General features: G+C 35.4%; 1 protein-coding gene across 4 annotated transcripts in view; it reads left to right on the top strand.

Annotated features, from left to right (window-relative positions):
* The window catches only part of LOC127868058 (paired box protein Pax-5-like), an 84,313-nt gene extending 78,240 nt beyond the window's left edge, over window positions 1-6,073 (top strand). For all 4 annotated transcript variants that reach the window (XM_052409643.1, XM_052409645.1, XM_052409644.1 and 1 more), the window contains one exon: window positions 2,638-6,073. In XM_052409643.1, coding sequence (XP_052265603.1) covers window positions 2,638-2,729 — 92 coding nt within the window. In that variant the 3' untranslated portion in view covers window positions 2,730-6,073. The remainder of the gene's footprint in view (window positions 1-2,637) is intronic.
* Window positions 6,074-14,105: the final 8,032 nt, after the last annotated feature.

The raw sequence follows: 14,105 nt of genomic DNA on the forward strand, positions 1-14,105 counted from the left end.
CCATACATGCCAACACAATAAATAACATGGACATCAAATGACCATTATTTTATAAATATCATCAGAAAACGCGAGTTTTGAAATATAATTACAATCATCTCCAATGCATGACCAAGAAATCAAAATAAATTGTTCAAGACAAAAGAGATCATTTCTAGCAATATTTGGATTCGATGACATACGAGATTAGACCGGAAGTTGAAACAATAAATAACTCGCGCAGACGACATAAAATTACATCAATCTGCATAAGAATAATTTGGTTGTTTTGGAGAGATATTAGCCTCCCTGAAATGTATACAGCGGTTTCTGGGACGTGTTCTCACGTTTATTGCTGTGGTTTTATGGACCACAAACTGAGTAAATGGATTATCCAGGATTTATTGCTATGGTGTCCAGTTTCATTGCCTTTAGAGGCAGCCTGAAAAGTCTTGATTTTATTTATTGGGTTATTGACATCGTTAATAACTTAATGATTTCTTTCTTTTGATTTTGTTGTTTTGAGCTATTGCAGAAAATGTTTGTCAAATAATACAAGTTCTGATATTGCTCGTAGAAACGTCCCACATTTGTTTGATTCTAAGATTTGTTTCTTCATTTTTAGCTCATCTATTTTTTGAAAAAAAATTATGAGCTATTGTCATCACCTTGGCGTCGGCGTTGGCGTTGGCGTTGGCGTTGGCGTTGGCGTTGGCGTCGGCGTCCGGTTAAGTTTTGCGTTTAGGTCCACTTTTCTCAGAAAGTATCAATGCTATTGCATTCAAACTTGGTACACTTACTTACTATCATGAGGGGACTGGGCAGGCAAAGTTAGATAACTCTGGCGTGCATTTTGACAGAATTATGTGCCCTTTTTATACTTAAAAAATTGAAAATGTTGGTTAAGTTTTGCGTTTAGTTCCACTTTTCTCAGTAAGTATCAATGCTATTGCATTCAAACTTGGTACACTTACTTACTATCATGAGGGGACTGGGCAGGCAAATTTAGATAACTCTGGCATGCATTTTGACAGAATTATGTGCCCTTTTTATACTTAGAAAATTGACAATTTTGGTTAAGTTTTGTGTTTAGGTCCATTTTATTCCTTAAGCATTAAAGCTATTGCTTTCATACTTGCAACACTTACTAACTATCATAAGGGGACTGTGCAGGCAAAGTAATGTAACTCTGACTGGCATTTTGACAGAATTATGTGCCCTTTTTATACTTAGAAAATTGAAAATTTGATTAAGTTTTGTGTTTAGGTCCACTTTATTCCTACAGTATCAAAGCTATTGCTTTCATACTTGCAAGATTTATTAACTATCATAAGGGGACCGTGCAGGCAAAGTTATGTAACTCTGACTGGCATTTGAACGGAATTATGGGCCCTTTATACTTAGAAAATTGAAAATTTGGTTAAGATTTATGTTTTGGTCCACTTTACCCCTAAAGTATCATAGATATTGCTTTCATACTTGGAACACTCACAAACTATCATAAGGGTACAGTAAAAGGACAAGTTGCATAACTCTGGTTGTCATTGTTACGGAATTATGGCCCTTTTTTGACTTAGTAACTTTTAATATATGGTTAAATTTTGTGTTTCGATCCACTTTACTTCTTAAGTATCAAGGCTATTGCTTTCAAACTTCAAATACTTACATGCTATCATGAGGTTACTGTACCTGGCAACTTTAATTTTACTTTGACCTTTGAATGACCTTGACTCTCAAGGTCAAATTATTAAATTTTGCTAAAATTGCCATAACTTCTTTATTTATGATTAGATTTGATTGATACTTTGATGAAACTACTCTTACCTGACATACCACAATAGACTCCACCCAAACCATCCCCCGTGCCCTCCCCTTCCCCCCCTCCCCCCCTCCCCCCCCCCCTATTTTTTTTTTTTTTTTTTTTTTTTTTTTTTTTTAAGATCATCTAACAAATGACCACCACACCCTCACACTATACCCCCCCCACCCCACCCCCTCCCCCCCCTAATTTTTTTTTTTTTTATTTTTTTTTTTTTTTTTTTTAAGATCATCTCACAAATTACCACCACACCCTCACACTATACCCCCCCCCCATTTTTTTTTTAAAAATGGTTATGTTTGAAATACCGTCCAACCATCGCACCCAAACCCCCCCCCCCCATCGCCCCCCCCCCCCCCCCCCCCCCCCCCCCCCCCCCCCCCCCCCCCCCCCCCCCCCCCCCCCCCCCCCCCCCCCCCCCCCCCGGATTTTTTTTTTTTTTTTTTTTTTTTTTTCGCTTTTTTGGAAGATAATGTAATAAATGTCCACAACCCCACACTATACACCCCTCTTCACTCCGATCCTCCCTCCTTTGTGATTGAAAATGAGAGTCCCTTCACCTTTAAAAAGAAAATAGATGAGCGGTCTGCACCCGCAAGGCGGTGCTCTTGTTAAAAATTATAAATGACATTGATTCCAGACATCAACTGTCTTATTATTAAAGAAAATAATTGTTTAATAAATTGTTGATCATTTATCAACTGTTATATCAAACAGCAAGATTATATGTTACACCAAGACTTAGATCTGTATACGTATGTACTGCAGTGGTTTCTTAGTTTAACAACATAAATAGCAACAGCAACACCATTTCAGTTGGGTCTTACGTCTTCTTTCAGATCCACAGTACTACTATCAACCCCAGATTGCCTTGTCCGGAAACAGAAATGACCAGGCTGTTGGAATTCCTGCAAGTCCAGAGAAATCTTAGAGACATCAACTTCTTGTTATCATGCATCTCCTTATAACTGCACAGAAATCGCGCTCACAATGCCATAGTGTTCGGACATTTTATTTCGGAGTCAGGCAATTGTGTTTGCGTTGTTCAACAGGTTGCCATGGAGCAATTTCTGCACATGTTCTAGAAGACATATGATGTGTTCTCCAACTTACATAGCTTGCAGTGCTGGGCGTCGCATTCTGTATTGAACTACTGACTTCAAACAGCGTAATTTACACACACAGTGATGGTGACATTCAATTACAGTGTGAGACCTAGAACATGGAATGTGGGGACATAGAATGGACTGCTACACACAAATGTATTGTGTTTGTGCACATATACAAACCCAGATGCACATTTAAGAGGGTAACACGAGTACGTAGTCGGAATAAACAGGGTATTCGATACTTAACACACTTAAGCATTAAGTGAATTTAATCGGACGGAAATTGTAGGAGATTAAAAATGGAACTGCAGTGGCATATTACAAGAGTGTGCTATCGCAAGTGCACAATCGATGAACAAACATCACTCACCCGATTTCCAAGTTCTAGGAAGGGTCTTGAAACTCCTCAGAAAAAGCTGCGTTTTGAAGGGATCTTTAAATATGTGTACAGATAGTTGAAGTACGACAGGCAATTATGCCTCATATCTACCAATATTTTCTTCGTATCAGATTATATTTTGTAGAAGAAAGCTCACATTTTGATTTGTTACAAATATTATATGTTTTAGAGTTTTATAATCTCGTAATTGTAAATATTCCCATCCAGTTTTCATATTTTGTATAATTATCATAAAGTTGATTTGCGCGATTGCAAATTCATAAAGGTACCGACATATACTCAATAATACTGACATAATTGTTAGTTCGTAATTTAGTGTGACTGCAATGTGTGACTGATGTAGAAGTAGTTATAGCTTTACATTTTAAAGGTTTGAGTGTTCTGCAACAGTAGTGTGTAGTCTTTGAACGATTCGGTGTGACTGTTTTGTTTTGTGGATGGAAGTTATTGATTTGAAGAAATTAGATTTCAAACTTCTACTTACAATTCTGTTAATACAACTTACAACTGATATGTCTTCTAAGGGTTTTGTATATTATAGTTCTCAGCGTATTCGTTATGGTTTTGACATCATTTTGCGACATAAACATCTATAACCAATCAGGGTGTAAACAGGGTAGAACTTTTACATCAATGTGTTCTGAAATCTTGCAGCATAATATGTAGAAATCTCGTTGCATAATACATGGCATTTGAACATTATATTAGACATTTTTGTTCTCGATTTTCTATGAAGTAATAAGTTCAAAATATAACAAAGGAATAATTTAGTTCCGGACAATCATGAATTGTTTCCAAAGCGTTATATGTAGGAACCGGTTGTTGTAATCTGGATGAATTAAAAACTACTTTTTATAACGTTGACTATCTGACTTTATTTAGACGTATATTGAAGTAGAAACAATCGTGTTTACCGTCATTGAATGCTTGTTTAAATATCAAGCAATCCTGGTGTACTTTCGCTTTTCACGAATTTTCTTAACTTTCAGAACTTTTGTCACATATGAATGTTAACTAGTTGTAAATACACACATTCTACAATTTTCATTCAAAACAAAATCAATAGCAATATCATAAATATGTTTGTTCTTTTTTTAACTTAGATACATATCATATTGCTTGTCACTTATGTGTGTATGTTATTTTAAAATTGTGTTATTTCCAAATGCACTGTTACTGCTGGAGTTGATTATCGCAATTGTCGAACGACAAATTGCCTCAGTAGCAATATATATGTGTTGCGTAAATCTCTGTATACTTACATTATTTACAACTGAATATGACACTTAAAAAGCAATAAATGAGACATCATTAATATGGTTTAAAATAGGGTGAACGTTGTTTTGTATTATTTCATTATCATGCTATTTGATGGGTATACGGCAAAAATCTCTTTTTTGTTGACAAATATACATGACAATATACATGTTTTGTATGAGTTAAAAAGATATAACATTTTCGTTCAAAATGTTTCTTTGTTCGGCATAATGTACGTATAATGTACTCGTAGACATTTATTTTGATTTTCACTCAATTAAGTGCAATAGCTTAATATGTAAAATTTATAAATTTGCTAAATACTAACTGTAATGATTATTTAAAAATGTCACATGTTTCCAAATAAATAAGGTACTGATAATCGTTATTGTTTGCGGCTAAAAATCCATTTCAACCTCAAATCTCGACCGCAACTTCTATTGGTATTTATGTAGAATATTCATACTTAATTAAGATTTAACCTTATTGTTCAAGATTTGATCTCAATGATGTGTAGTGCTTTTGTTGTGTTTTTTTTTAATATAAAATTTGTAGAATCGACATAATTGACCCACGTCACGGGAAAACGGTTCTTATTGCGCAGTATGGTAATGAACAACTGCTGATATGTGAATAACTTTTGGTTTTAATGTTGGTCCAACAATATTTCTGTTGCTTTCTGCTGCTTTTTTCTTAGCATACAAATCGGGTAGGATGTAATCAGGGAGAATACATGTTTGATTTTTTAGCGCCTAAATTCTTGCCAGTAGTAATAACGAAGTCCTGGTGTATTTTTTAAGAACTGTTATAATTGAGCCATGCTGTGTGAAAAGGGTGTTTAACGCATGTGCGTAAAGTGTCATCCCAGATAAGCCTGTGTAGTCCGCACAGGCTAATCAGGGACAACACTTTCCGATTGTATGATAATTTTCGTTTCAATAAAGTCTCTTCTTAGCAAAAATCAAGTTTAGGCGGAAAGTGTCGTCCCTGATAAGCCTGTGCGAACTGCACAGTCTAATCTGGGACGACACTTTACGCACATGCAAAATAAAACCCCTTTATCACAGATCACGGCCAAATTATATTTTACTACTTTACAAACTTACATGATTGAGCTTAAGAGCGAAAACTTCGAACATGAACATGACGCTTTTTATATGTTCTTGCTTTTACAAAGTTTTTGTCACATTTTTTTTTCAAACAAACTGTTGTAACTGTTACTGAGTTAATGCATATATTTGAAATCTAGACAGGTATTTACAAAACAGAATCAAACTTACAGAAGTTATGTTTAGTTCAAGTGCTATAGATATGTTTCCCTCTTTGTGTACATAGAATTTGGTTTTATAGCTTTTATACAAATAATTATGACCTTATTTGAATTATATGCACGGCGAACTTACCCACCTGTGTCCATGCTACTGGAAGCAATGTGTGACTGAATGTAAAATACACAATGCTTGTCATATTTTCATATGACTCAAACGAAATAAATATTTGTTACATTAACATGCTGTGTTTTGTTCTATATCTTTTTTCATGCATGGTCATGTTAGTTTGTGTGTGTTTATTTCGAAGTTTATGAGATTATTCCGCGCCAGAGGCTGCATTGTTTGGAGAGCCATAGTGTTTCCCTACACTCCTACCGAATAAACTGATTTTCTCACGACAGTTGGGACACATTTTGAATAGTTACTTTAATTGTCAGCCATTTGTTTTTACGGACAGTATAAGTTAGCTCGGCTGTTTTCTGAGAAAACCCGAGGTATTCTCATAGCCAGCTCGTCTTCCGGCGTCGTGCTAAAACCTTTACATTTCGTTAAGCTTTTGAACACTGGCTCTTAAATCAAAGTGCTTCCACCTACAACTTTGAAGCTTCATATGTAGATGCACCTTGAGAAGATCTACATGCCACATCCATTTTGGGGTCACTAGGTCAATGGTCAAGGTCACTGCGATTTTTAAAAGAATTTCTGACAAGCTTTCATTTATTCAAAACTGCACCCGCAGCCGAGCGTGGCACCCGTTATGCGGTGCTCTTGTTTTTGATATTGGCGTGGTCTTTTGCTTTTTCGGGAGGACGGAGTATCCGGAGAAAACTCCACCTTTCCGGTATGGTGACCACCACCAAAACTCACATGCTTCCTGAATATATTAATAAACACATAACAAACACAGAGTTAGCAACGTAAAGTCGAATACTGAAGTCGCCGCATAAACTTGGGCAAACTCGTTTTGCATATGCGCTACATTTACATATGCGGAACCACTTTATCCTGCAATTACCACTTGCCTCGCAACAACGATGTCAATTTACAAAATATGTATTGTTAGTGTCGCAGAAATATAGTGTCATACTATACAATAACTAAGACAAATGTTCAATTTTACTCCACTAATATTCAGCATTACTATTATCATTTACAACAACGATATTCTCCACGAGTTTGTTTTCTTCAATACGAATAATAAATAATTCAAGGTCTGTAGGTGTGTTACAAGGGCAGAGTTGTGTCGTACCGGCCGCTAAGCAGAAACCAGATATCAACTACGCAACGGCGACCTTATCAATTGAAGAACCGTACAGTTAAATGGAGAGGAATTTTATTTGATTTCTGACATCACATGCACGTCCATCTGATCCGATCTGATGTGAACGGACTTCAGTATCTATACATGACAATGGAACACGTAAAACTGACCGTTTAAATTGTGAATGGACGATTTGTCTCGCAATGTCAGATTCAAGAGTTGGCGAAAGTTAAAAGACTTTCAAATAATGTGTGGACTGATATGGAGCGCCCAATGTAAAGAGGACAAACCGCGTGGCCTAACACAATGAACACACTGGGATGTAACTACGACGGCCTAAACAGGACGTATCTGCGATTTTCCAAGACATATCTTGCCATGGTGAACGTTTCCTAGTTGTTAATGCCACACAAAGGAAGCTTTATCTATTGTTTCAATAAGATGCTAGGTGCCCATACACCGATTGCTCGTTTAACCAATACAATACAATACAATATGATGATGTATTATGCATCGTATTACCATCTCATGTAAGCAAGTTATACGTTTGTTTTCCATTTAGCGATGGCAAACATAATCTCTAAACTGTCCGCGCACACAAACACCAATATTTAATCAAAGTACTGACAGTACTGGTGTGACGATGCTTTTGAACAGGATTGATATAAAAGCATTCATTTAAGTTTATCTACATCACCACAATTGTGTATGTGGGTACGAAAATTTTGGGTAGGAAAAAAATGGGTACGAAAATTTTGGGTACAACAATTAGGCCAAAAAAATTATGTACTTAAAAAGATTTGGTTACGAAATCAATTTGGGTAGGAAAAAAATTGGGTACGAAAAAAATTTGGTTACGAGCCGAAATTGGGTACGAAAAAAACATGGGTACGAAAAAAATTAGGTACGAAAAATGTAGGGTACGAAAACAAAATTGGGGGAACGGGGAAGACGTACCCGTGGGAAACTTGATCCTTTCAGCGGAACTGGGAGGCGAGTTACATTCTCGATCAAATATAACAAGAAATATCTTTAAAAAGGTATTCGACGTGTATTTTCTGTATCACTTATCTTAAAAAACTGTCTGTTACAGTAAAACGTTTGTGGGTTATAACATTACGTTTCAGCATATAAATTCAAAACTTGACATGCTCTTTAATTACACCATGCTCTTTAATTTCACATGTATATCACACGAAACTTTATATTTCGTTGTTTCCTTTCCTAAGTTAATGATGCTGTGTGTACGGACGGGATTTCACAACCCCATGTGCATGAACATATACTTTTTCTCTTTTGATTATTGTTTTTTTTCTCTAATTCAATAAGCTTAGGCATGTTTGTTCGTAAAGTACGGCAATAATTTCATGATGATTCCCGATCGAAAGTGGGTATGAGCACATAGCAAGAGCACTTGAATACGTGAGTTCGCCCATGAACACATGGTAAGGTTAACTAAATCTCCGCGATATTACCTAATATGTGTTTAAAACAGCAAACAATATCCAACAAACGAATGAATTGTCAAACATAGTATGTGCACTGATGTGGCTCTGTAATTTATGTTTGAAAAGTGTATAAAATATGCAAAATGAGAAAGCACGCAGAAGAGCGAGTATCACAGATATGATACGGCTATTATGCTGTTTATATACCATAGTTGCTACAACGTTTACAAATGACAGGTTCGAAATAATTCGTTTTCTTTACACTCATGATCGCGTTGAAAGTTAACTATACACGTTTTAATTTGCAATTTATTTACTAAATCACGACAAATGTCAAATACAATACAGAAATGCATAGTTGTATCATTGATCTATAAACATATAATGGATTGAATATAACTGATTTAAAATTAACGTTTTCAAACTATTATTAAATCTTTTCCCAGAATATGCTGTCCTATTTATAGCTGAGCTTCCTATACCCTTTATCAATGATAATCAGCGAGGTATGCCGATGAGAAAAATCGAGCTATCTCAATCGGACTGGCTCGGTCTTTTACATAGGTTGCCATTGTGAAGAATTTTTTCATATGATAACTGAGACGATGCTTCGCAGCATCGTCAAAAATGGCATCGCAATTACACGTGAACAAAACATATAAATAAAAACAAGAGACAACTCAACATACAGTAATGTGCTTTAGATATCGTACAATGTTTTTGTTTTGTTTTTTATAAAATTACTAATTCTCATCTGGAAAGTGGTACATGTGATTATATCATTAATTAAAGTGCGCTCAAGTTATTTAAATTGTTTAAAATGTAGTCAAATATTGCACGTTTGAGATGTTGGGAAGGTCAAATATGTGATAAAAATCTGAGACACTGTACACATTTGATTTTAAAGGATCTATATATATATATATATATATATATATATATATATATATATATATATATATATATATATATATATATATATATATATATATATATATATATCGCAGACATACAACATGTACAAACTATAAATGTATGAAATCCCCATTCGAGTCTTTTATTATAATTCAGCCATAATAAAACAAAATTCATATAAACATAAGTGGAACTTCGAAGTATAACAGGAAGACTGCATTCAATTACAAATACCATTGGGTACGACAATGCCTTCCTTCGATAATGCTTTTTACGGAATAAAACTCACAAAGCGCCGCAAGACCTCTGCAGTTGTAAATGTTACTATTAAGAATTCATGAACAATGAGCAATGTAACAGCGTGTTCATATGTGGAAGATAAATCCCATATGACGAGTTACATCACGCAAGAACGCTCTTTAATTTAAATACCTTATAAAGCAAAGGCCCCTTAAAGAGCATGTGAACGAGATAATCTAGATAATAGCAACGCACTTCCTCGTTATAAACTGATTAGGGCGCATGGACACATGTGGCTTTGATGATATTTTAATGCATCTAATAGCTGCCTTAAACAAATTAACGTAAATAAGTCCTACCTATTTTGATAAACTCATTAACGGTGGATTGTCATGTGGATTTGATTGTTAACCCATTTAAGCCTAGTAGAATCTCCCATCCTTCTAAATTGGATCAATTTATTTCCAAAATAAGGGATGTCTAGTATATTTATTTCTTTATTTAGAATATTTCTTGCAGAAATTCCTTTAAGCAAACAGCGCAGACCCAGATGAGACGCCGCATCATGCTGCGTCTCATCTGGGTCTACGCTGTTTGCCAAGGCCTTTTTTCTAGACGCTAGGCATAAATGGGATAAACTTTGTTGCTAATATGAATCAGTTAAGTCCATATCTTGTCGAATTTGTGACATGCATGTATAGTGAGTGATACGCTGCGAATGAGTGAGTCATGTGTTAGTGTGTAACCATTATTAATTGTTAGGTATTAATTTTCGTGTATTTCGTCAGTTGACCGATTGACGAATCAAGATCCTAATACCGTTTGGAAAAAAATGACATCCTGAAGTGGAGATAAGTCTTGAAGAGATGGCTTGAGGACATCGAAGGCTCGACATGATCAAATGAACTTCGAAGACTCCAACTTCCTACCCAGTCAAAACGTGTTTCATTCAAAATATACGCACAACTACCCAGGCAATACAAATGGATTTTGTCTTCAATCGGCAGTGAACACAATTGTCTGCCTAGAACTACGAACTAGAAAATGGTTGTTTGATTTCTGACTTTTCAATATATAAAATAACATCTGACACGAAGCAAAATCGATGAAAAGGGATTTAAAGGGGCCTTTTCACAGATTTTGGCATTTTTTAACTTCTTCATTAAATGCTTTATATCGATAAATGTAAACATTGGATCGTAAAAGCTCCAGTAAAAAATCAAGAATAAAATTAAAAAAAGGAAAAGAACATTGCCCGGACCAGGTTTCGAACCAGTGACCCCTGGAGTCCTGCCAGAGTCCTGAAGTAAAAACGCTTTAGCCTACTGAGCTATTCCGCCGAGTACATATACTTGAAGTATTTTATACCTTATATAAGCAATCTTCGTAGCTTCACAAAATTTAACGACAAAAACAGAACTCTCCAAATTATTCAATCGTTTCGCGTTGCAACGCTTTATAATTTTTAGGTTTTAAAATCGTCAAAAGATGCATATAATGGCAATATTAGACCATGGTAAATGTTCAGTATTACTGTTTCCTCACAAATATCATAACTAAAACGAAAATTTGCGAATCTGAAACAACTTTTTTCAATTTTGTCAATTTACCAAAGCGTGAAAAGATCCCTTTAAGTCCATAAAATGAAATAAGTTATACCGTATACTTGACGATCATTTATTTCGTATTACCTTTTTCGCAGATTTTTGCATGTACTGATGTTTGTCATTAAATGCTTTGTATTGATAAATGTAAGCATTGTTTCTAAAAAGCTCCATTAAAAAAAACTAGAATAAAATTAAAGAAAGAAAAAAGTAACCTTCAACTGAGCTCGAATCACTGACTCCTGGAGTCAAAATCTACAGCTTAGACCATTCGGCCATCCGTCCTGATACATTTAGAGATGTATTTTATACGGTATTTAAAGGGATCTTTTCACGGTTTGGTATATTGACAAAATTAAACAAAGTTGTTTCATATTCGCAAATTTTCTGTTTAGTAATGATGTTTGTGAGGAAACAGTATTACTGAACGTTTGCCATGGTCTAATATAGCCATTATATGCATCTTTTGACGATTTAAAAACCTAAAAATTATAAAGCGTTGCAACGCGAAACGATTGAATAATTTGGAGAGTTCTGTTGTTGTCGTTTAAATTTGTGAAACTACGAAGATTGCTTATATAACGTATAAAATACGCAGCTTATGCATGCTTGGCAGGATAGCTCAGTGGGCTAATGCGTTTTTACTTCAGGATACCGGGGGTCACTGGTTCGAGACCTGCTGCGGGCTCCTTTTTTCCTTTTTTAAATTTTATTTTTGATTTTTTACTGGAGCTTTTAAAATTTAATGTTTACATTTATCAATATAAAGAATTTAATGACAAACTTCAAAACATGCCAAATCTGTGAAAAGGCCCCTTTAAGCAATCCTCGTAGTATCACAAAATATAACGACAACAACAAAACTCTCCAAATTATTCAATCGTTTCGCGTTGCAACGCTTTATAATTTTAAGATTTTTAAATCGTCAAAAGATGCCTATGATGGATATTTTAGAGCATCGTAAATGTTCAGTATTATCATAACTGCAACGAAAGTTTGCGAATCTGAAACCATTATATGATTTTGTCAATTTACCAAAACGTGAAAAGTCCCCTTTAATGTGGTCACCGTCTTTACCCCTTGGTGTTTAGGCCGCGAATTAAAATGTTCTGTAGACATCACGTGCTTAAGGCAAAATAAGATATTAGTATGTTGAATAGTAAGCAAAAAATCAGAATAAATCAGATCAAATCACCCGAAATCAAATTTAATTATGCCAGCAATGTCTTGCATGTAAAATGGCTGAACTTTTAATGGTTAAACCACGCCGGACGGTTTTCTGACTCACGAAACGCTGTAAAACGTTCCAAAATCCCGTCTCATTGAAACCAATCATGAAATGCTCAATTGGAAGGTCTCTAGCAGGGATTGAAATCTAGTACAGCTGTCATATGGGCGGAATGAAGACCAACTCTATGACATTCGTATTAAGATTGTCCGCGCGGAACAAATAGACTATCTGGTTTTTCTTATGGGAAATAATGCGAAAGCGCCGGACTGCCTTAATGGGGTCGGGCAAAGCCGCTGGACGAGTAATTATGGTTTGAGTTCCCGTTTGATAGAGAGGTAAATCATGTTGTTGGTATTCCCCAATATTGTTGTGTCATAAGTGTGTGGGGCAAAGAAACAACAACGCCTGCAACCGGATTTTTAAAATCTAGTTCATGTATGTTCGTTAACAAGTCTATATAAATGATGTTCTTTATTTTGCGTGAGGTTCTTTGATTTGTCTAATTTTGTTTACATATCGTTTGAAAATATTTTAAGAAAAATTTAATTTACAAATGAATCACGATCTTGGGATACGGGGCGAAATACGTGTGCTTACTAGTCGTCACAGATTAGCCGGTGTCGTCCGCACAGCCTAATCTGGGACGTCCCCTTCCGTCTAGACTTGATTTTCGTTGAAACGGACTGCACATGCATTAAGCCCGGTTTTCCCAGAGCCCGGCTTACATTCTTAACATAATTGTGTGTTTATTGGATAAAACTAATGCAAAACGCTAACAAACAGGGAAGAGTGAACAATCTGGAACTGTGTTTTGTATCTTTACTAAAAACACCATGTTGCCGCAAAGGATCATTTACACAGTACCACATTTGATCGTGTTTCTTTTGTTTAGATTGATAGTGTATTATTGTTTGGATGTAATTACAAAATCTGTTTCTTACAGTCCAAAAACAGAGAACCGGTAGTTGTAAATAATACGAAAAATAAGCTTGATGCATTTCGCATATCGTATTTAAAAAATGTTTCATGGAACAAAAAAAGATTTATTTTGAATCATGTATTTCTTTTTTATTTATTTAAATAAAACAGTCATTATAAAATAATAAGAAGGAATTTTCTATTCAAAACTTCCATACGAGAAGAGGGCACATTATTCTTTCTTATATATCGAGAGCAGACATTTTTTTCGAATAATTAAAAATTGAAAAACAGAAAAAGATGTTTACGTCGTAACCAGTTTATTAAACTTATGAACACGTGCGTGCAGTGTAGCAAATTGCAGAAATGTCATCTGAGTCTATTATAGGGCAAGGCGTAACCAGGTCAACAGCTGAGCCAAGTTGTCATTTTAATTTGACAGACTTTGTGCAAAATCGCAAAGTCCGCAGTCGGGGATGAAAAGACTACTTGTATTTTTTAAAATTACACACAACATAAATCGAGATAATAACAGGTTTCGATGCCGTTCTAAACCTCCGCCGTGGCCCTGTACTGACTTCAACTCGTTTTCTACCGCTACGTGTGCCCTTAAACCGCCCAAGGTGAAAAAGGTCTGAAACAGGCGAACTGGA

The sequence above is a fragment of the Dreissena polymorpha genome, chromosome 2, assembly GCF_020536995.1.
Source record: "Dreissena polymorpha isolate Duluth1 chromosome 2, UMN_Dpol_1.0, whole genome shotgun sequence".
Lineage (NCBI taxonomy): Eukaryota > Metazoa > Mollusca > Bivalvia > Myida > Dreissenidae > Dreissena > Dreissena polymorpha.